Here is a 22,286-nt window from a genome sequence, read left to right as displayed (position 1 = left end):
CGTTTGCATATGCGCCGGGTTGCCTGGAAGATGGACATCTGCTTTAAGCCGAGCATCTGCGAATGTATCCGAATATTGCATGGAACGTAATGTAACAAGCTTCGTTTTCCTTTGACAGCGAAGCTGTATGCGGCCAGGACATTCCCTAGTGCCCTCCAGGAAGCTGTGCAAAAAATAATGCGTAATGAACGTTCACAGCCTGGCTGTTAATAACCTGGCCTTACACACACACACCAAATTGGCCTCCACCATGCGCCAAACAGCTTCGCTGGTCGTCCAGCCTACAGAGTGGAATTGCTCCTCATTTTTTAACAGCAACGCTGTTTAAGCTATCGGTAACTTGTGCTCCGTCATGCAAAACTCCTCAGGTGGGTATGCGCCACAGGAATTAAGCAAGCCCAACTACCGAGTACAGCAGGTGCAAGCGTTAAACGAAAACTCTGCTCGGCAAAGTGGAGCACACGAAAGACAGGAAAGAGAGAGAGAAAGTGATAGAAAAATAGAGAGTAATAAAAAAGAACAAATACATAAAAAGATAGAGAGTTAGACAGAAACAAGACTCGAAAACGAGAGAGAAAAAACAGAGAGCAAGACAGAAAGAGAGAGAGAGGAAGTGATAAATAGAGAGAAAGAAAGGGAAGAGAAAGAAAGATAGAAAGAGTGTGAAAAAGAAAGAGATAGAGAAAGAAGGAAAGAAATAGAAACCGATACAATATATTGCCAGATCCCAAGCCTCGTAAAAATCGGTTTCATGCGATGCAATGAACGAGTAGTAGTCTATGCTGCATTTTTTGGCTTTCAGCCAAGCGTTACGAGGTGCATCGGTGTGTTTTTGTAAGCGTAGTAGTTTTGTGCAGATCGTGGCTGTACCAGGCACGTCGACTACGCTGGCGTTTAAAAGGTAACACTCTCGACGGCTTTTCGGCGTCGCCGTTGCCGTCATTTTCAGAATAAAGTCCAAATTGACAACAAAACACCACGCATGATAACATTTCCCTGCACATCATATGTTCTACCCGCGAGTAAAAGCTCACAAGCACTGGCGATAAACGCGGATAAAGCGGAGATGAAATGAGCCGGTCGTCTTCGTTGCACGGAGGGCGCGTGCTATAACATCACCCTGCGTGCAAGGCCTGTCGTCGATTGCTCATCAAGCAGAGAGGAAACACCCCACCCGTCTTTCATAAGGAGCACGAAGGGACTGGAGTGACGGAGGGGGGCTGCGACGCTCGAAGGGCGCGGCCGCTGGCCCGCGCGCTATCTCAACAAGCATCAGTATACGGGTCGTAAACTTGCTGTGCTTACTTCGAATATAGAGAAACGAAAGAAAGAAACCCACTTTGGTCTCTGAAGCGGCCGTATTCCTTTAAATCAGTTTTGTTGAGTTACACAAGATGGGATCCAAAAGAGTTTGCTGCTAGCATTACTCTGTATAACAATACAATTTGTTGCTATCGCATTCACTCAAAGCTTTGAAGCGAAACTAATTTTTTTTAACTGTCAGCTATTGACGTTGTAAAGTGAGCGGTGAACGTGTCACATAGCGTAGCCGCTTCACAGTGGGCCTTCCGACGCCAGGACCGCCAGCGACGGGCCTGCTACTGACAGCTGCACAATTAAAAGAGAATTGTGGCTGCTCCGACCAGGAGGCATACTTTTATAATGAGATAACATAAAAATAAAATAAGCAACATACAGTCGAACTCCGCTACAACGAACTCCGCTTCAACGAAATTTCCGGTACAACGAAAAATTCTCGGTTCCCCGTCAACAGTCCATAGGAGTCAATGCATAAATATTCTCGCCACAACGAACACTTTTTCTGCTGCCGTTCTGCTTCAACGAAATTTGACGGTGCCATTCCCTGCTTTCGCAACTGGCTTGAGTTGCTTCTTAGTCGCAGACAATCCGAAGCCAAAGCTCAGTTGTCCACACGGGTGCAGTCGCGGAACGATTCCTTTTCCGATGCCTTTCCAATGCTTTTCGTGCTTTTCGTGCTTCGCTAGTGGTCAGAGCGACGGTACATCCGTGTTAATGCGAGCAGCCCTGGGCCCTGGGGTGCAGTCGCGAAACGATGCCTTTTCCAATGCCAATGCTTTTCATGCTTTTCGCGCTTGGCCAGTGCGACCGATGGTCGGAGCAACAATTCGTCCGCATTATCAACGGGATCAGCCAGCCGCGAGTGGTGGATAAGAATAGCATAGAATAATGCGTAAGTCATCGCTCAGTGATAGCACGCCTGCATGTCGCCGTTGTCAGCGAATAGGTAGTGTTAGCATATTAGTGCAACTGTGCAGTTCGTGTTGCGCGCCCGTGCCTCTGTTTGGTTCGTTCGCGGAAGCCGTTGTTTCTGCGTGCTTTTAACGTGGCGTCACTATGCATATATGAGAATCACGTCGTGATGCTGCTGGGGACGCAAAGGAAGCAGCAGACACTTTTTGAATTTTGGAAACAAAAGTTTCCCTGTTCTACTAGCTCAGGTCAGCCATATTTTTTTCGATTTCACTAAAACGAAATGTTCGCTTCAACGAACATTTTTCCGAGCACCGTCAATTTCGTTGTAGAGGGGTTTGACTGTATTCGATTTGAGGTCTTAACACTCCTGAGTTCAAAAGGGCAGGGCCTTATAAGAGGTATTTAACACAAAGATGATTACTAACCTGGATGTTCTGGCAGAAGAAAATTACGAAAGAGCTCTTCTGGATGAAGATCCATGGATAAAGTATATTTGAGGAAAAGTGTCCATGCGTTCCCACCAATCACGTGCTCTGCCACAAACATGAAGCATGGAAAATTCAATATCTATTGCTAGTTTTCCCAGATTTCATTCCACGATGTCCAGAAACAGAAGTGACAGACATTCTAGTGGCCCGCGTGTAGTTATTACTAGAGCTCTGCGAATAGCAAAATTTTGGATGCGAAGCGAATTCGAATATTGAAGTGTGAGTGCGAATTGAATCGAATATTTTTCGAATATTTCTTGAATATTTCTAGAATATTTTTCGAATACTTCGAAGCAAAATTGATGATAAGAAAGTTAGAGAGGATTCCTAAGCATATTGTTATGAGATAGCAACATGAAAGTGTTTCTTTTCGCTATTTTGATGCAGCACTGGTGGGGTGGTGTTTCATAGTTGTCTTATAAGAATGAGGCAATGTAGACGCCGAACTGTATTTATGTAGATGATTTGGTGCAACCAAAGTGTTGCCGACAACACTTTACACGTGATAGGCAAAGATGCCATTCTCTCAGCCTCTCCTCCTCTTTCAACTTCTGTGGAAGCCCAACTGATGTGGCGGACAAGGGTGTGCTCCCTTCAAGTCCGGAGTTCGAAATCTGCCTCATAGACATTGATATATAAGAACATCTGAAATTTTGGATGCTAAAAAGCTTTGGCGTCCGATTTTTCGAACTTCCTGCCCAAATTTCAGGTCCAAAACAGCATTAATTGAGCCCCCACCTTTGCCTCATCTTTCATCTCCCTGTTGGAACCAGCGTTTCTTGAGTCAGTACATTTGCGTCTGTAGCAGAGCTTGAAAGGCAGCTTTGCCGCAATACGGGGGTGTGATGAGGCGAAGCATATTGAAAATCTAGGGACCGCTTCCAATAGGGCGTTGACTGTCTCTTGGCAAAGTTCGATTGTAACGGAGCTTGAAAGGCAGCTTTGCCGCAATACTGGGGTGTGATGAAGTGAAGCATATTGAAAATCTGAAGGGGTCACTTTCAATCGGACGTTGACTGTATTTGTTTTTGCGAAGTTCGAATAGTTCAAATAGTAAAATTTCAGTGCGAATCGAATCGAATAGCAAACACTATTCGATAAATATTCGAAATTTCGAATATTCGCACACCCCTAGTTATACTGAACATTGCTTTATTTGCGTGCCGTGCGACACCAGAAACGAGCTATCAGCAGCATTTCTAGAACATACGACGTTTGCCGATGAATTGCCAAAACACTTTCTCGCAACCGATTGACCTAGGCATCACGAACCTCTGCAGAGGATGCATTTTGCCATCGAGCCGACTTGCACAACGGAAGCTGCATCGGCACCAATCGTGGCGTCATGGATCGGGACGCACACACGAGCGCTGTTTATTCCATGGATTAATTCTTGGTCCATGGTTGTTACTTTGGCGGTCCCGAGGTCAAGCTGCGCATGTTTTGATGTGCCGGCGGTGCGAATGCCGAAGATAGACACCCCTAAACCCAAGACTCTGGCGCAGACTTGGCGCAATTTACGTTGATTTTATCAGAATGGTTCATTAAATTCAATTTGCAAACTTTGGCACAGGAGTTCACTGTACACTTGTTGGGACAAGAGAATGAGTGAAAATTAATAGAGTTTTGGAATTTGTGTGACCGATAACAAAAGCTCACTGAATATTCCTCAACAATAAATATTTTTTGCATGCCCTCTTAATTCCTTCGAAGTGGGACTTGACTGTAGTCACTCAAAAACTTTTCTGTTTGTTTGAATTGCATTTGCTATGGTTTTTGAATAACCGATCGGGAGCTCAATTACTCACAATGCTCCCTTGACATTTAGAACTATATACAGTAGAACCCCGCTGATACGTTTTTGAAGGGACCTTAGGAAATAAACATGAGAGACAGGAAACGCAAGAGCCGAAAAACAGGAAAAAACGACAAAATATTTACTAGTGGTACAGAATTTTATTTCAATGCTTACGAGCAACACAAAAATTGGCGCGCTCAGCCACGATCTAGTCGACGGATAGAAACGCGGAGCTGGGGACGGCGTCATCCACAGAAATGTAATCAACGCATGTGATTTTTTTTTAATAACAACAGCAGTAGGCATGAAAGAACTAAGCACGCGCAATCACGAACAGCGCGGCGAGTCCGACCACGAACCGCGCGCACGACCATGCGAGCTCCAACCAGCTCGAACTGCTCCCCTCCTCCAACAAATGACGACGATGATGAGTCTACGCCAAAGCGATGGCAGAAGTCAATGCCAATCTCGAAGGCCTTGCTTTCGCGAGCAATTACGTCATAGACGCCATGTATGTGCAATACAAATCTCAAAGGCTATGCTTTTGTCAATAGTAAATGCCAATCTCGAAGGCCTTGCTTTCGCGAGTAATTACGTCATAAACGCCATCTTTGCAATACGAATCTCGAAGGCGATGCTTTCGTTTGCATCAATCGAAAGATCCTGTTGCTTGCGCCTCTCATGCGGCTAATGTTACGGTCAAACCAGGCCAAGCTGCGTGAAAATGCACCATGGCCGCTCTCTTCGGTAGTCACTCGGTCGGCTCCGAGCGCACTTCGTGACGTATCATACGGGAACGATCCGACAGTTACGACGTAACAGCGGGGTTCCTAATACATTGTACCCTACGGGAGCTATGCCGGGACCGGCGGAAAACGACGTAACAGCCGGGAAAACGCAGAGGTGAGGAACGTAACAGCGGGGTTCTACTGTAGTGACGCTGGAAAGTGCTTTGATGGTGACAGCTTCAGCGAGTTTTTAGAATAAGAAGGTTGGTTGTTACATTCTTACTCAGGGATGCCCGGTATACACAGTGGCATGGCAGGATTATTAGGGGCGAAGCTCCTAAAGCCGTGGGTCTGTCCATCCCGTGTGTCTCGTGGTACGTGACCGCCTAGTTCTTAGGGTGTGGGTCGTTCCCTCCTCTGTAGTAGTAGTATGTAGCCACCTCGCCCGATCGGCAACGGGCGAGGTGGATCGGCAACGGGCGAGCGCCGATCGGTAAAGACCCCCCCTCTCTCGCCTCGCGACGCCGATGCTCGCTGCGTTGCAGATACGTGCTCTGGTAAGCATGTAACGTGAGTAGGACAGCGTTTCTCTTAGGGTGTCCATCTAGAAACAAATAAGTGCAGACCACTTATAACGTAACCGCATATAGTGCAGGACCGGTTATAATGCGGTCTTTTTCGACTCCCGTTCACCCTACCATAGAACCGCATGTATACGCATACCGCTTATTGTGCAGTCCCCCAAGATGAAATACCGTTTATAATGCGGTTGCGGGAAAATATTTCTGACAAACGCGGTAGCGAGTGCGGTTCTCAAAGGAGGTACGCCGCTGGGGAGGGAGCGACGAGGTCGTTACGAAGGGCGAGGGCACGCACAGTGAACGAACGAGGGGCGGAGGGAGGAAAAAGACCGCGGCAGCGCTGTGCGGGCTCGCCGAGTGGGGAAGGATGGTGGTTGCCCAGGCGACGGAGTAGCCTTTGCACCGGCGGCGGCAAGGCGGCAAGGCTCCGCGGCCGCTTGCCGGCAGCGCGTTACGCGTGGAACGTACGATCGCGTCCTCATCAAGTGCGCTTTAAAGTAAGTTTCCTGTCGGGAAAAGCGTCGTCGTTATCACACTTGCTACAGATATCGCGTTTGCGACCTCGTCCGCAAATTGAAAAGTGTTGCGGCTTCATGACGCGAGCTTTCGCCTTTTCTGCCAGTGCGCGGACTTAAACGAGCTTGGCGGGCTTTTGTCGCCGTTGATCTCCTGGCCGCGAACACAAACTTCGTATCACGCGCGCTGTTCTTAAGTTAGTGCTTGAGTGCGATCTTTTCGACGTCCGATCTTCATGTTGTCTTGGACAAACTTCCCACGGCAACATGCTGAACGGCACGCTAGGCCTAATCAGCGTTGGTTGCTTTTCGGTAGCGGTCGCGGGCGATAAAAGTTGCGGTTTGGTGCGGAATCAACGAAACTTTTTGTGATGGCTGCACTTGAAGGGAAGAGAATCATATAGTTAATGAAAACGAGGGCATGGTTGGCACATGCAACTCTCGAATTGTGGTTCCGGATTCGATTGCAATGTCTTGGACATCGCGTGCGCGCCCGTGAAATCGAACGATCGGTACCGCTCAGCACGTGAAATTTCGGTCGCGATTCGACATGGTTTTGTGTAATGCGCATACCTCGAGGTGGCCTGAAACGTAGTCGGCGAATTTCCGCGATGGCACTTTGTTTTGTTTGCTCTTTTCCCCCGTGTTCATTTCGTTGGCAATGCAGGTCTTTGGCGGTTAATTTTTGAACATTCGGACATTTAAGTGGTTGTAAGCGCCCCAAATCGCATATGTCGATTATCGGACACGCGAGGCTACATGTTCAACACGTTTTGCGCAAGTGCAGCCTTTGAAGAAGGTTCTTTTGGTTATAGTGCGGTACCGCTTATAGTGCGGATATTTGCGACTCCGGCGACTTACGTTATAAGCGGTCTATTACTTTAGAATCTAGGCACTGCAGTAGACGGTGGTCCCCTGTAAATAGTTGACACGTTTTTTCCAATCACAATACAAGCCAACCAACCTGTGTTGGAATCGATGCGAAACAGCCTGCGGGCCCAGGCCTCCACAATGGAGAAGGTCAGCTGTGCGTTGATGCCGGTGTCCTCGTCATGGGCAGCCACCACCAGCGGCTGGCTGCCCCTGAGCACTGCGCTGCCCGCAGGAACAGCCTCGCTCACGGTGCCTCGGTACAACAGTTGCCGGAATTGCGGTGCATGGTCGTTGCAGTCCAGCACCTGCACGCTTACCCGAGCCAGGGCAGTGGTACCAGCCAGGTTAGTGGCATGCACCACCAGCCGGTGAACCGCCGCTCGCTCGTAGTCCAGGGCCTCCTCCCCCGTGGTGAGCACACCCGTCACGGGGTCCAACCGGAAGTAGTTGGCAGCACCCTCCAGCTGGAAGAAGACCGATGAGCTGCTGCGCACATTCAGCGCCAGCAGGAATGTTCCAGCTGGCTCATTTTCAGCTGCCTCAATGGTCTGCTCGGCGGGCATAAAGTGAGGCGGTGCATTGTCGGCAGGGACGACTACTACATGCACCGTAGCTGTGGCATTCAGGGGTGGCTCCCCGTGGTCTGCAGCACGCACAGTCAGAAAGAATTCGGGCTCGGTCTGCCGCGACAGCTCCCGGGAAAGCGTCAACAGGCCCAGGGTGGAGTCCAGAGAAAAAAAGGAGCCCATGTTCCCTGCAGCAGAAACAACAAGGCACTTGCTGCCCTCTTAGGAGACCACAGGTGCGATGAAAAACATTTCAGCATATAGCACACAACACAAGGACCGAGTGACAAACAACGAAGACCGGCTCTATATGCCAACAATGTGCGAAATGGCTATGCGGGTCATCTTAGCCTGCACTGCAGAAACTGCATGTGCAAGTCCCAGTACTTGCACTGCTATGTCATTGCAAGGAGCACAACTAAGCAATTGACATGAGAAATAATACAAGTGGCAAATATCACTACAATGGGGGAAACATGCGTGAGTGCACCATCGGTTAATTTAATGGAGGAGGAATAAACTTTATTATCAACCAGCAATTTAAGTTCCTTGGCCTAGGCCTCCCACGTGGGGACGTCGGTCTTGCCTCTACGCCGCCTCGCAGGCTTGCTGGATGGCCCATAACTCGGTTAATTAACCGAGTTAGTTAACCGCAAGCCACGAACGACTCGGCGAAAAGGGACATGCAAAATCATCTCTTACGGTATTTAGCCAGCTTTTTACTTGCACTGTTCATCATATCTGATGTCAAGTGTCACACCTGTGGCTAGCAGGCTTTTCATCAACCCCAGATATATGAGCATGACACTCTAACAGCACCTTTCTTTGTCGGCTGTCACACGGTCCTCGTCTTAAGCTATGTGCTGAAATGGAATACCAACATGCAGCTTAAAATGCAGTTTCACACATTGAAGATTGATGATGAATCGCCTGGTTGGAGAGAAGCACGATGAGAAAAATTCAAGATCTGTGCGGTTGAGCGCGCTATCAACCACATTGATCGCCCCCGGCAGGAACAAGCTCATACTCATGTTATAAGCATTCTTGCAAAACCTCCATGTTGTACCTCGACTGCTCTACTACCAGATCAAGCTAATGCTGTGAAGAGCCTTCGCAAGAACCCTGACATCCCCATTCTACCTGCTGACAAGGGTAATGCCGCAGTCATAATGGACAAAAAAGACTACGAAAGCAGAATGACTGCCCTTCTTGAAGACAATGTCACGTACATTCACCTTAAGCGGAATCCCACGCTCAAAGTGGAACGGGACCATCAGAAGTTGCTTGCTGACGTCTTCCGTTTTGCTCCTCCACACAAGAAGTCTGTACTACTCGCTCCCCTGCCACAACAACTCGGTGCCTGCGTTGTAATGTTTGCGAAAGATTCACAAGCCAGACATTCCCATGCGTCCGATTGTGGACTTCACACGTTCCCTCATGTGCAAGCTTTCTGGCCACCTTCATCGCGTATTCGCACCTCTCGTGGGAAAATGCACTTCTTTCATCCGGACCTCCTACGACTTCATCGAAAAGGTGCGGGATATCACGGTTGACAATGATGAAATGTTAGTTTTCTTCCATGGGATGTCACTTTTCCCCAGTGCTCCAGTGGATCTGGCCGCTGAGATGTGTGAGGCTGTCCTACAGTCCAACGATAAACTTGGGGGACAGATCACCGATAGATGCGCCCGATCTTCTCAGGCTGCTGAATTTCTGCCTGGAAACCACATACTGTATTTTCTCAATAAAACCCACACCCTCAACTCTAACACTACAAAACGAAAAAAATGTGCATACAACCCGTGCCCATTTTTTAAGTGTAATTTTCCATCTTTTGGTGCATATTATATGCGAGAAAGTATGGTACATTGTGTTTCAGGATGTTATGTACAGGAAGCTGCATGGAACCACGATGGGCACTTCAATTTCTGTTACGGCGGCAAACCTTACCATGGAGTCAGTGGAGACACGGGCTTTCATGTCCTTCGACCGTCCTCCAAACATTTTAGTGCGGTATACTGACAACTGTTTTTGTGCCACCAAGAAAGAAGCTTTGGAGGCATTCTTGGTGCACTTAAACAGCATAGCAATTTCTGTTACGGCGGCAAACCTTACCATGGAGTCAGTGGAGACACGGGCTTTCATGTCCTTCGACCGTCCTCCAAACATTTTAGTGCGGTATACTGACGACTGTTTTTGTGCCACCAAGAAAGAAGCTTTGGAGGCATTCTTGGTGCACTTAAACAGCATAGCAACATCCATTCAGTTCACAATTGATACAGATGTCGCTCCTTTTCTGGACATGCTTGTAGAGAGAAAACATGGCTGCCTTTCTTTTGCCGTCTTCAGGGAGGCGACGCAAACCGGTCGTTACTTCCATTACGAGTCAATCCACCTGACCTGCCACAAGCGTTCAGTTGCTGCTTACCTGATACAGAGAGTGCACAGAATTTGCTCCAGCGAAGTTGACTGTGCCTCTAACCTCTCCAGGGTGCACAGAGAACTTTCGGACAACGGGTACCCTGTTAGTTTCGTTCGCTCCGTACACCACACACGCAACAACACCTCACTGCCTGTGGTGCAGCCCGAAGTTCGTACAGCCGTCCCCTATGTGCCAAGTGTTCGCGAAGAGTTGGCACAGGTTCTGTGGGTATTCGACGTACACGCGGCACATGTCCCTGCCTGCAAATTGAAATATGAACTGGTACACGTGAAGCATCCACTCAAGAAAGAAAATTTCCCCAGCATTGTCTGTAGGATTCCCTGTGCAGACTGTGACTAGTTTATATTGGGGAGAGCGGAAATTTTAAAAGAGGGCTGAAAGACCACATGATTGACGTCAGAAAGAAGACCGTCGTGTCCAATGGACTTGCGGAACAGGTGGCTACTTCTAATGACATTGTTCACTGGGCCAAGGCAGCCATAATCGCAAAGGAAAGAAACTGGTGTTTCCATAAATATCTGGAATCTCTTCATATCCAGACTACGACAAAAAAAAACGCTGAATAAGAATGATGGCAATCTCTCACCAGTGTACGCCAGGTTGTCATGATCACTTTCTTCATTGGCAACTTTTCTGGCAAAGCCTTTTCACCAAGTGCCTTACGTCTGTGTATTCCGGGCCAAAATGTCTCTCTAGTCACTTCCCTCACTAGGTTCTTACCTCTAAACCCATTCGCATAGCAATGCTCTAAAATGGCCCACCTATGAGATGCTGGCCCCATCAGTTGTCTAATTAATGTTCCACTTTTCCAAAAGCTCCGGAATACCAAATCCTTGATATATTCATAGGATATGCCGTGTCTAGCACTTCTTTTATCAGTTTACGTCCGATCCTGTTTAATGCGTACCTCCGGGTTCTGTCACCCCTGTGAGTTCCGCTAAGGATACACCTAAATGTTCAAGATTTGACAATCTATCTCAGTCCACCTTCCACTGCTACTATTTCTCTTACTAGCTTCTACTTTATAGTGGCTTTTCCTTGCCTTCTCTTTTCTGATGTCCTGACTTCTCTGTTTGGCATAGATACCTCCATCACTGTGCTAACAATCTCTGTTTGTTCTTCTGACCTCACGGCATAAGCATTATTATCTATGAGTCTACTTCTGCACTCTTCAGCCGTGTGCCCCCTTTTCTGGCATAGTTGGCAGATCACTGGTGATTTTAGTAAAACTTGTTGTTGGGCTAGTTGGTGCATGTTACAAAAAAATTCGACGACGCAAACCACCGAGAAGAGAAGGCGAAAGGAAAGAGCGTCATTTCTGTGGTGATTTCTGTGGACTAACTGCTCGTTTGACAATTCATGGCTATATGCCCGAGACGATTGCACAGGAAACACCTCTGCTGTGCCCTTGGTTTACTTATTGGGGCTTCCATCCTAGACTCTCCTTCTGCTGCCATGTGGTTGTCACTGTCCCCTTTTTCTAGATTCCTTGTTCCTTAAGCCTCCAAGTCTGCTTGCTTAGCCATCTCCGCTACCATGTGTAGCTTTCTCTCTTCCAAAAAAATTACAGCATATCCACGGGTGAATGATGAAGAGCTTGGGCGAAGCTCTTGAAGCAATCATGGTCTCGGGATTCGCTTCTCGTTGAGCCCGTTTCGCAGCGGCGTCCTTGGCGCGCACCGTCACGGGATCCGCCTGGCTGCCGCCAAGCGAGCGCCCACCGCTGCGCATCGTCCATGCTCCGCCAACGATCCGACACGTACGGCGACGATCCAGGAGAATGAGAGAGGCGCTCGCTCCCCGCGCATCCCCGCGCAGCCCGCGCAGCAGCCAATCGGAGAGCAGCGGCACTTTCAGCGCCATCTAGTGTCGATTCACACAAGCGCCATATTGCACACAATTCTATTGGACCAACGCCATCTAGGAAATGAAACGAGAAATGGTGATGACGACACAGGTTGTGTACAGCGCCATCTAGAATATCGTCCCTGAACTGCAGTTTGTATGTACTTCTATGAGACAGCGCCATCTATTGCATCATACGGGAGATCCGTTTACGCCGGACAACGGAGACGTGACAAGGTTAGACTAAGAGGAGCTACGCCCCTAAAATACTGCCAACTTATGGCTGCTCAGCAACTATCCTGTTGCAGACTCCTTCGTATGTATTTTATCTCTGACAGCTCTATTCAATGATCAAAATAGTTGGCAAGGCAGCATGCATACCATTTGCCAGTTTCGGAGTCTTCAGGCCTACACGTCGGGAGCTTTTCATGAAACCCTTCAGCAGTCAGCCGGAATCTCTCTAAAGTCTTTTTTACCATGTCATAGTTCATGGATTCCTCTGCTGGCATGCGGCCAAACACACTTATGGTGAATTCCATTGAGAGAGCAGGAGTAAAGACATCGTGCAGTGAGGAGTAGGAGGCATAGCACTGAGACCAGGGCTACACGATCTGCCATTGAAATGTGGCACGCATCCGGAGAGCAGATGAGAGGAGGAATACACCACGTGATCAAAACATTCGAAGCCCTGGTATTCTCTGCGGAACAGCAGCAAGATGTGCCTAAAATCTGTCGGTCGCATATGCGCGACTATCCTCATTTGCAATTACGTGCGTTTGTGTAACGACGTATCCAGCAAACATACAGTTGTGTACACTTCGTAGTCATCATCGTCGCTGCTCATATAAATAGTGCAAATATGGCCAATATCAGTTGCGTCAAACTATGAATGGCTGCTGTCATTGCCGCTGCACTCAGCAGTTGAAGCAAAATTAAAACAGATTGTGACGTTTCAAAGTCACGTGACTCTCTTCGTACTACGCCTATTTCGCTTTTCAGGCGAGAGCACTTCAAACTGCTCCTGGCTGCTCTCGGCGCAGCAAAAGCGCTCTACCACGGGATGACAGTGCTCCTACTCCTGTTTGACCACTAATACACCCTGGCTCTGAAGAGAGCACTTTCAGCGTGCTTTTGAGTGCTCCCGTTCTCCCAATGGAATTCGCCATTAGTGACTTCCCCACTAGACAAAGGCTCAAGGCCTCTCCCAGCCTAGCCCAATGGCTATCCTTTCAAAACGATGCAAACAAGCATCAAGGTCATCCTCCGTTCGTTGAAGAGCGCCATCAACTTTCGAGGGCAAGCAAGCTTGAGTCTGGGAGAAGGCGAGCTGGCAGACACCATCATGGGGGTACTCGCGTTGCTAGCGTCATTGCGGGAACCAGCATTTATTTGTGCTAGCCTTAACTTAAGCTCGAGAATCTTCTTCTCGCACTCATGCTGTTCACACGCACTCTCGTGTTCCCTCTCATGTTGTTCACGCGCTCTCTCCTGTTCGATTTCGTGCTGTCGTTCTGCGTTCTCAAAAAACTTCAGCGCCTCCTCCTTCGTCATGTTTACATCTTTGGCTATCGCCGCCAAATGCTCCCAATCCATCGATGTAACTCCTGACGATAAGTGACTGGGCTAAAAGATGAAAAACTCCTGGCAGGCTCGCCACTTATTATGTCACCTTATCCTGAAACAACTTTATCACACACACACAACACTCCAAAATAACTGCACACCAAAAATTCATACAAAGAATTCATGCAACCAACACTAACATAAAAAATGCTGTGGCTAGGCTCAGTCTCTAACAGCAATAATAGTCTGGCCCCACTGGCCCCGCAGTCACGTCCAAAAAGGAGCGTCCTTACTTGCACGGTCGGCATGATGTCTAAGTCGACTCCTTAGTCGTCCCTGTTGCATCGCACTCGCCGTCGCTGCTCTTGATGAGTTCCTGCGGTCACCGTTGCTCAGCAGCAACTCAGCAAACCACTTGCTGCCGATTTCCCGGTCGTCATCACGGCCATCACGGAAACGAACGGGCTAGACTTAGCTGGCCATCCACTCAAAAATACATATAAATAAAGTTCATCGCAAGAATTCTTTAGCTAAACACAATCTCTAGCCTCAGTAATAGTCTGGCCACACTGGCCTCTCGGTTGCGTCTATACAGAAGCGTCCTTACTTGTACAACGGTCGGCACAGCGTCAAAGTTGATCTCTCGTCCTCCATGTTGCGTAGCGCTCGCTGTCAATGCTCTCGATGAGGTCCGCAGCAACTCGGCAAACCACTTGTTGCCAGTTTCCCAGTCGTCGTCGCGGCTATCAGTGGAAGCGGACGGGTTAGGCCTAGCTGCCTCCTCAGTGCCATGTTCCACATGAGTCTGTGGCTTAAGTGACCACGTGGCACCCCAGAGACTGTCCTGTGGGTCCGAGCCATTCAGCCAATGTAGGTGGAGCATTGCAGGCACTCTGGGACCCGCTGTGACGAAGATGCAGCAAGTCCGTGGTAGCCTTTCTCGGTCATCGCCGAGGTCGACATAGACTCATGGTGCTGCACCTCCGGACCCGGCACCCACCGCTCTCTTCACCCATGAGACGCTGGCTTCTTCGTGCTGCTTCGAAAGGTGGGCCGCAGACAATGCCCGTTCTTTCTTTCTGGGTCCCTCACCATGTGTCACGTGTTATCTCGGGGGTGCTTGCAATAATGGATCGGGAGAGAGTGATACGGGCACAGGAGACCGTGGGAGGACGGCAAAAAACAACAAAGTTTATAATGCACAAAAAGATAACATGAAAAAGCGTTAAGGACCCTGAATAATTCAAACAAAACCCTATTTACATTCTTCAAAATCTCAGTTGATATCTAGAACTGCAACAATGCGTTCTAGCTAGGCTTAGATAAGTCTCCAACTCAGTCTGGCCACTATGGGCCTTGCAGTAAGATAACGTTCTTACAGCTCGTCGCGATGACTCGATGTTCCCGTTGCGTCAATCTCTCGTCGAGACCGTCGCCGACGTCCTCAGTAGACCTCCAAATTCATCGTCGGTCGCCTTCGTCAAGCCTACCGCTTGCTCTCGTCGCGTGTGTCCCCAGTAGTCTTCTCCGTCCTCGGTCCGTCGAGGCTAGGCCTAACTGGGCCTTGGTCCCTTGCTTCAGGACTCCACAGGTGACGGGCGTCTCCTTGACTGCACTGTGGTTGGCAGCCGTCCTGCCGAGAAGAGAAGGGCTGCTGGCGATTCCGGAACTGCCGTATTGAGGGGCGACGTGTACGGGCAGCCTCGTTGGAGCCTTCCAAGGTCGACGGCCACTCCCCGGGCCTTGCGTTCCGCCCCCTCCAGAACCGAGTACCAGCCGCTTTCGCCGCGGGTGCGACGCTTGCTCCTTCCTCGATCTTCTCCGTCCGGTGCCCCACAGCACAGTGCCACGATCATCCTTCGTCGTTCACCATCACGGCTCGGGTCGCATGCCACGAGCCCCTATCTGGCCAATCCTCTGTGTCGACGTGGCTGGTGCGCGTGCCATCGGGTGACTTTTTGCTCCTCGCGCACCGTCGCCGCACTTCCACGTTCGGCACGCGCCTCGTGCCCCTCCTTTACTCATCACACCATGGCTCGGGTCGCGCGCCTCGAGCCCTCCTCCGACCAATCACGTGCGTGGACGTGGCAGCAGTGGATACCATCGAGAAATTTTCCGCTCCTCGCACACCATAAAAGCATTCTATCATTGGGCAAGTGCGACATGCCCCTTTACTCATGACACTGTTGCAGCCCATGTGACAATGAAATGCTCCAGTCAGATGCATCTACGAGCATAAAACAACGATTTCATAAATGACACGTACCTTGCAATGGATAGAGTGAGAGACGCAGGAGACGGCGGTGGCACAGCAAACCACTTTATGTAAAACAACACTCCTCCCACAAAATTACACAAAACAAATGCATGTATATAACATTAATAAAAGCCACACTTGAGCTATGTGCAGTCTCTAATGACAGTTTTAGCCTGGCTCCGTTGGCCTCACAGTTGCATCCATAAAGGAGCATCCTTACTCTTTGTAGAGTCGGCGCAGCGTCTAAGTCGATCCTTGTTGTCCATGCCACGTCGTGCTCGCCACTGACACTCATGATGAGGTCCTGAAGTCACCGCTATGTAACAAGCTGACGAGCCGCATGTCTCCGTCCCCAGTTTCTTCATCGTCATCATAGCCATTGCCGGGGCAGAGTGGTTAGGCCTAGCTGCTTTCTCGAGTTTTTGCTTCTAAGTGATGATGTGGCTTATGATACGACGTGGCGCCCCTGGGACTGTACTGCGGGTCCAAGCCGTTTTGCCAATGAAGGTGGAGCGTTGCAGGTGCTCCGGGAACCACTGTAACGAGGATGCTGCGACTCTGTGGTAGCCTCACCCGGTTGCTGCCGAGATCGATGTTCACGCCATGAACTTCTATTGCTGCACCTCCAGACCCGGCACCCGCTGCTCTAGTCACCCATGGGATGCCGACTTCCTCGACCCTCTTCCAACGGTGACCCCGAGACAATGCCTGTTCTCTCTTGTGCTTTTCACCACAGCTCGGGTCGCGTGCTACGAGCCCTCCTCCGACCAATCGCGTACGTGGATGTAGCAGAGGTGCGCACCATTGAAGAATTTTCCTTTCCCCACACCCAATCGCATACCATTGCAACTTTTCGTCAATTGGTATGTGCCTCGTGCCCATTACTCATCACGCAACAAGGATTCAACACAGTTCGGCAGCAGTGCACGCCTGAGCAGCACCTAAATATTGCCATGCCCGCTTGTTTTATTTTGATGTATTTGAGTTTAACCCGCAAGGACGGTTAGCAACACTCGACGCAGACCATGCCGCAGTGGTTGAGAAGCTTCGCGATTGTAGTAGATCATTTTGTTAAGATTGCGCGCAGGACACGAATAGTCAAGTTTATTAGAGAGCTTGCGCGACCACCAGTGATAAGGCTGGAAAGTTCAATGCGTGATGTATAAAAAACGGTGCGTCCCAGCGATGATCAGATTTTATCGACGGCCGCCACTCTGTTCACCACTATCAGCGCACAGTGTGTGTTGCTGTAGTTTGACTTTCCACTTCCTGGCCACAATTTCGGCCAAATAAAGAGTTTATTCTAACACTCCGACTGCTGCCTTCGTCAATGTCATAACCCCTTGACAATATTGCGCTTGCTTTTACAGCCTGCTACCAGATCTGCAAGAGGAACTGCTGCTACCCAGTTGAGGACGGATCTGCGTGACAAGCCCAGAGTATCACCTGCACCGTCTGTGATCGTGCATAAAAGACGAGACAACGCCCACTTCACGAGAACTGCGAAAGGGCCAACAGCTTAAAAGGACCAGTGCAACGAGAACTGAACACAGTTCGGCAGCAGTGCGTGCCTGAGCAGCACCTAAATATTGCGCTTGCTTTTACACGTAGACAGTATTCTTGAAAAATCCTGTTTACTTGTACGTTAGTGCTCGTTCACACAGACGTCAAACCTCCCGTCGCGTGTCACGTATCTCGGGAGCGCTTGCAATGTGTGATGGAGTTGGGAGAGAGAGCGAGGCCGGAGACCGTGGTGTCACAGCAAACCAACTTTATATCCCACACCACGGCAAACCAAAAAAAATTACCACACTAAAAATTTACAATTAGGAGTAACATGTGCAAAAACGCCAAGCGGTACAAAAGGATCCAACAAACACTCCTAAGTTCGGCTCTACTGGCCCTAAAGTCTGGCCACTATGGCGTCTCGGTCTAGCTACGCAGCTACGCGAGTAGAACGTTCTTACTTCGCGTGAGTCCGTCGCCTCGCTTCCGTGCCAAAGTCGACGCTGAGTCCCGTCGACGCTGCTCCTCGCCGTGTGGGAGTCGCCGTCGTCGAAGCTGCCGCCTCGCTAGTCGTCCTCGTCGCTGACCCGTCGGTCTTTCTTCGAGAACGTCGTCTCGTCCGGTTAGGCCTAACCCTCGGCCTATCCTCTTGGTGCCGCCGGGTCAAACTGCCGACGTGGATCTCCGGTGATTGTCGGCGGGTTGCCGTCTCGTCGAGCTGTGGTAGTGCCGTAGGTGCCCTCCGAACTGCTGAATGAGGCTGCCGCAAGCTCGGGGAGCCTCACTTGGATGACGCCAAGGTCGACGGCTACCCTCCCGAGCCTCTCGTGCCGCTGCCCCCAGAACGAGGCCCTACTGCTCTCGTCGCGGGTGCGACGCTGGCTTGCCACACCTTGCTCCTCGACGACCCCACTGAACAATGACTGCTTGATCCTCTGGGGTTCCGCACCTCAGTTCGGGTCGCGTGGCACGCGCCTTCCTCTGGCCAATGGCTTGCGTCGACGTGGCGGGGGTGCACACCATCGGGTATTTTTCCATTCCCCGCACACCATCGACGCCTTGCGCTGTCCGGCGCGCGCCCCGTGCCCCTTTACTCATGACATTGGGCCCCCTTTTGAAGAGTTTTTTCGTAAAAAACTGCTTTCATCCTCCTCCTTGGGGTTACGGCCCTCTGCTCTTCTGATGGTGTCCCGTAGCTTGTGATGCGTGCTTTTTTCCTTGCTTGGCTTAGGCTCACCTTCCCTTCACCACATCGTCGCACGCTTTCACTCACAATTTGTCTGCACTTCATAACACCACTATCCTTGGTTCTACCCACCACATGTTCATTGTCCAAAACACTATAATCCATATCAAGGTACCACACTTCACAATGACACAACCAATAGCTTCATTGGCGACTTTTCACAAATTGCTTCACATCTCTATATATCCCTGGCCAAAATGCCTCTCTCGTCACTTCTCTTCGCAGGTTCTTTGCATCTCTGAACCCACTCGCGTAGCAATATTCTAAGATTGCCTGCCTATGACATGTTGGCAACATCAATTGTGTGACGAGTGTTCCGCTTTTCCAGAACCTCCGGAAAATCAAATCATTGATCGATTCGTAAAACACTCCGTCTCTAAACCCTTCTCTTGTACGGTTACGGCCTATCCTATCTCTCGCGTGCCTTAGGGTTCTGTCACACCTTTGTTCTTTCGAGAACTCCTCTGAGGTTACCCCTACATGCTCCAAAATTCTCGATCTACTCTCGCGTTGTCTTTCGCCACCCACACTTTCCTCTCTAGCTTCTGAGCTTTCAGGGCTTTTGTTTGCCTTCTCTTTTCTCCTGTACTGCTTTCTTGGCCTGACATAGCCACCTTGCTGCGCTGGGTCGTCCACCCTTCGTACCCCTGGCCTATTTCCTAAGATAACGTCATAGATTGGATCCTCCATACACTTTGCCATAATTTCTCCTACGAAATAAGGGGTATCCAAACGTATCTTGGCCTCTGGTAGTCTCACCCTGGACCCATCTGCAAAAACCACTGTTCCGACTCTCCCCGTGAAATCTCGTCCATTCACCAGGCTTCTCCTCACTAACACCGTATCTGCTCCTGAGTCCCTCAATACCGTTACCCGTTTGCCGTTTACTTTACCTTCCACCACTGGCATACTAACACCTTCCGACCTATCTATCACAGCACTGACTACCTCTTCCTTCTCTTCTGACCTTACTGCACATGCAGTATGCTCTAACGGTCTATTCCTGCACTCGCTCGCTTTGTGCCCCTTTTTCTGGCACAATTGGCATATCACGTGGTATTCTTGTCGACTAGTGCTTGTGCGGCAGTTCATGGCTATGTGCCCAATTCTGTCGCACAAGAAACACCGCTGCTGTGCCCTTTGTTTACCCCTTGGGGCCTCACTTATGGTCTCTTCTTCCTTACTGTTGTCCTTGTCGCCTTTTTCCAAATTTCTTATCCCTTGTGCCTCCATGAACTGATCCGCCTGCTTGGCCATCTCCTCCACCGTGTGCAAGTTCCTTTCTTTCAAAAATACAGCTAATTTATCACTGCACCGGTTTAAGAGCTGTTCGCCAACCATTCTGTCACGGACCCCTTCATACGTTTTCTCTGTCTCAGACAGTTCCACCCAACGATCAAAATAATTGGCCAGCCGACACGCAAACTGCTTGCCAGTTTCTGCATCTTCGGGCTTACACGTTCGGAACTTCTCCCGAAACCCTTCAGCCGTCAACCTGAACCTCTCTAATAAAGTTTTTTTAACTATATCGTAATCTAGAGATTCTTCTGCTGGCATGCGGCCAAACACACTTAAGGCCTCTCCCACGAGACACAGACTCAATGCATTTGCCCACTCGCTTCTCTCCCAGCCTTGCCCTACGGCGATTCTCTCAAACCGATGCAAATAGGCATCGAGGTCGTCCCTTTGCTCATCGAAGGGTGCCATTAGCTTTCTTGGGCAAATTTGTCTCGGCGTGGGAGTAGACGAGTTGGCCAACGCCGTCGTCGGGGTACTCGCGCGACTAGCGTCGTTGCGCGGAGCGACATTTATTTCGGCTAACTTCAACTTGAGCTCGAGAATCTGCTTCTCGCGCTCATGCTGCTCCCGCGCCTCACGCGCACGCTCCTTCTCGCGTTCCTGCTCTTTCTGCGCGCGCTCCTTCTCACGCTCGTACTCTCTTCCGCGCTCTTTCTGAGCGTTCTCGAAAAACCTCATCGTCTCCTCCTTATTCATTTCGCAGTCTCTGGCCACGGCCGCCAATTTCTCCCAATCCATCCTTGCAACCCCCGACGGTACGTGACTGGGCCAAACGCTGGAAAAATCCTGGCAGGCTCGCCACTTATTGTGTCACGTATCTCGGGAGCGCTTGCAATGTGTGATGGAGTTGGGAGAGAGAGCGAGGCCGGAGACCGTGGTGTCACAGCAAACCAACTTTATATCCCCCATCGCTGGTGGGCTCGGCGGCACACCAGCGATGGGTCGTCCTAACCCGCTTGTCTTCTTCGCTACACAGTTCCTGTTGCTGCCCTGGATCCTGCTCTGGATGATAATGCAGAACTTAGACCAGGCTACCGGGGTGCCTGTGAACGCGTCATCTCGCCACGACTGGCTGCGCCAGCCCGGCCTCTACTGTGCACTGGAGTGCGCATCACAGCCGACGCTATCACTTCGGTGGCCTCGTGGTCATCAACTGGCTCCTTGGATTCCGGGCACGCTATCTTCTGACAGCGCCACCGTTCCCTGGAGCACCAATATAAACCCCAGGCAGACGCTCGCCGCGCTTAGTGGGCTCGGCGGCACACCAGCGATGGGTCGTCCTAACCCGCTTGTCTTCTTCGCTACACAGTTCCTGTTGCTGCCCTGGATCCTGCCCTGGATGATAATGCAGAACTTAGACCAGGCTACCGGGGTGCCTGTGAACGCGTCATCTCGCCACGACTGGCTGCGCCAGCCCGGCCTCTACTGTGCACTGGAGTGCGCATCACAGCCGACGCTATCACTTCGGTGGCCTCGTGGTCATCAACTGGCTCCTTGGATTCCGGGCACGCTATCTTCTGACAGCGCCACCGTTCCCTGGAGCACCAATATAAACCCCAGGCAGACGCTCGCCGCGCTTAGTGGGCTCGGCGGCACACCAGCGATGGGTCGTCCTAACCCGCTTGTCTTCTTCGCTACACAGGTAACGAATTACCACTGCATTTACGCTAAGCGGACTGGTTACCGATCATTACTTGTTCTGCCGAGCCCACGGCGCACCATCTGTGTAGTTCTTGACTGTGCGAACATGCTATTGAAATTGTTGTTATTAGCAGGTGATGTTGAAACTAATCCTGGACCTAGGAATGAACACAGTGCAATGTCTGCTGATATGCTTGATGTACTAAAGACGTTACAAGCTGGGCAGTCGGCCATGCTTGAGCAGTTAAGTTCAATCAGATCAACCCTTGCTGATCATGAAAAAACGTTCAGTGACCTGAGCTCGCGGTTGACCAAGATAGAATCTGACTTACTGTCGCTTCCAAATGTAAAGTCTCAAATTGACAACATTGAAAGTGTTGCCAATAACAGCGCTGCTCAAGTAACTAGGCTATCTGACCGGATTAGCGACATGGAAAGCAGATCCCGAAGGTGTAACCTGATTTTTTACGGTCTTAGTGATGTACCAAACGAGACGTGGCATGATAGTGAGGAATTAATCACTGAACTCTGTCACAAAAGCCTGGGCATGACTATTCAAAGTCGTGACATAGAACGTGCCCACAGACTCGGAACTTATCGAGAGGGGAAACGGCGACCGATAATAGTGAAATTTGCACACTTCAAGGATAAAGAAGCGCTCCTTTCGTCTAGCGGTAAGCTGAAAGGCACTGACTACGGCAT

General features: G+C 50.0%; 1 protein-coding gene across 1 annotated transcript in view; it reads right to left on the bottom strand.

Annotated features, from left to right (window-relative positions):
• Nucleotides 1-22,286, bottom strand: part of LOC119382356 (fat-like cadherin-related tumor suppressor homolog) — a 912,235-nt gene that overhangs the window by 702,962 nt on the left and 186,987 nt on the right. The window contains 1 exon segment of the mRNA XM_049412132.1: nucleotides 7,310-7,972. Within this exon segment, the coding sequence (XP_049268089.1) occupies nucleotides 7,310-7,972 (663 nt within the window).

The sequence above is a fragment of the Rhipicephalus sanguineus genome, chromosome 2 (genome assembly GCF_013339695.2).
Source record: "Rhipicephalus sanguineus isolate Rsan-2018 chromosome 2, BIME_Rsan_1.4, whole genome shotgun sequence".
Classification (NCBI taxonomy): Eukaryota; Metazoa; Arthropoda; class Arachnida; order Ixodida; family Ixodidae; genus Rhipicephalus; species Rhipicephalus sanguineus.
Note: the sequence above shows the minus strand (reverse complement) of the source record. Positions and strands in the feature narration are given on the sequence as shown.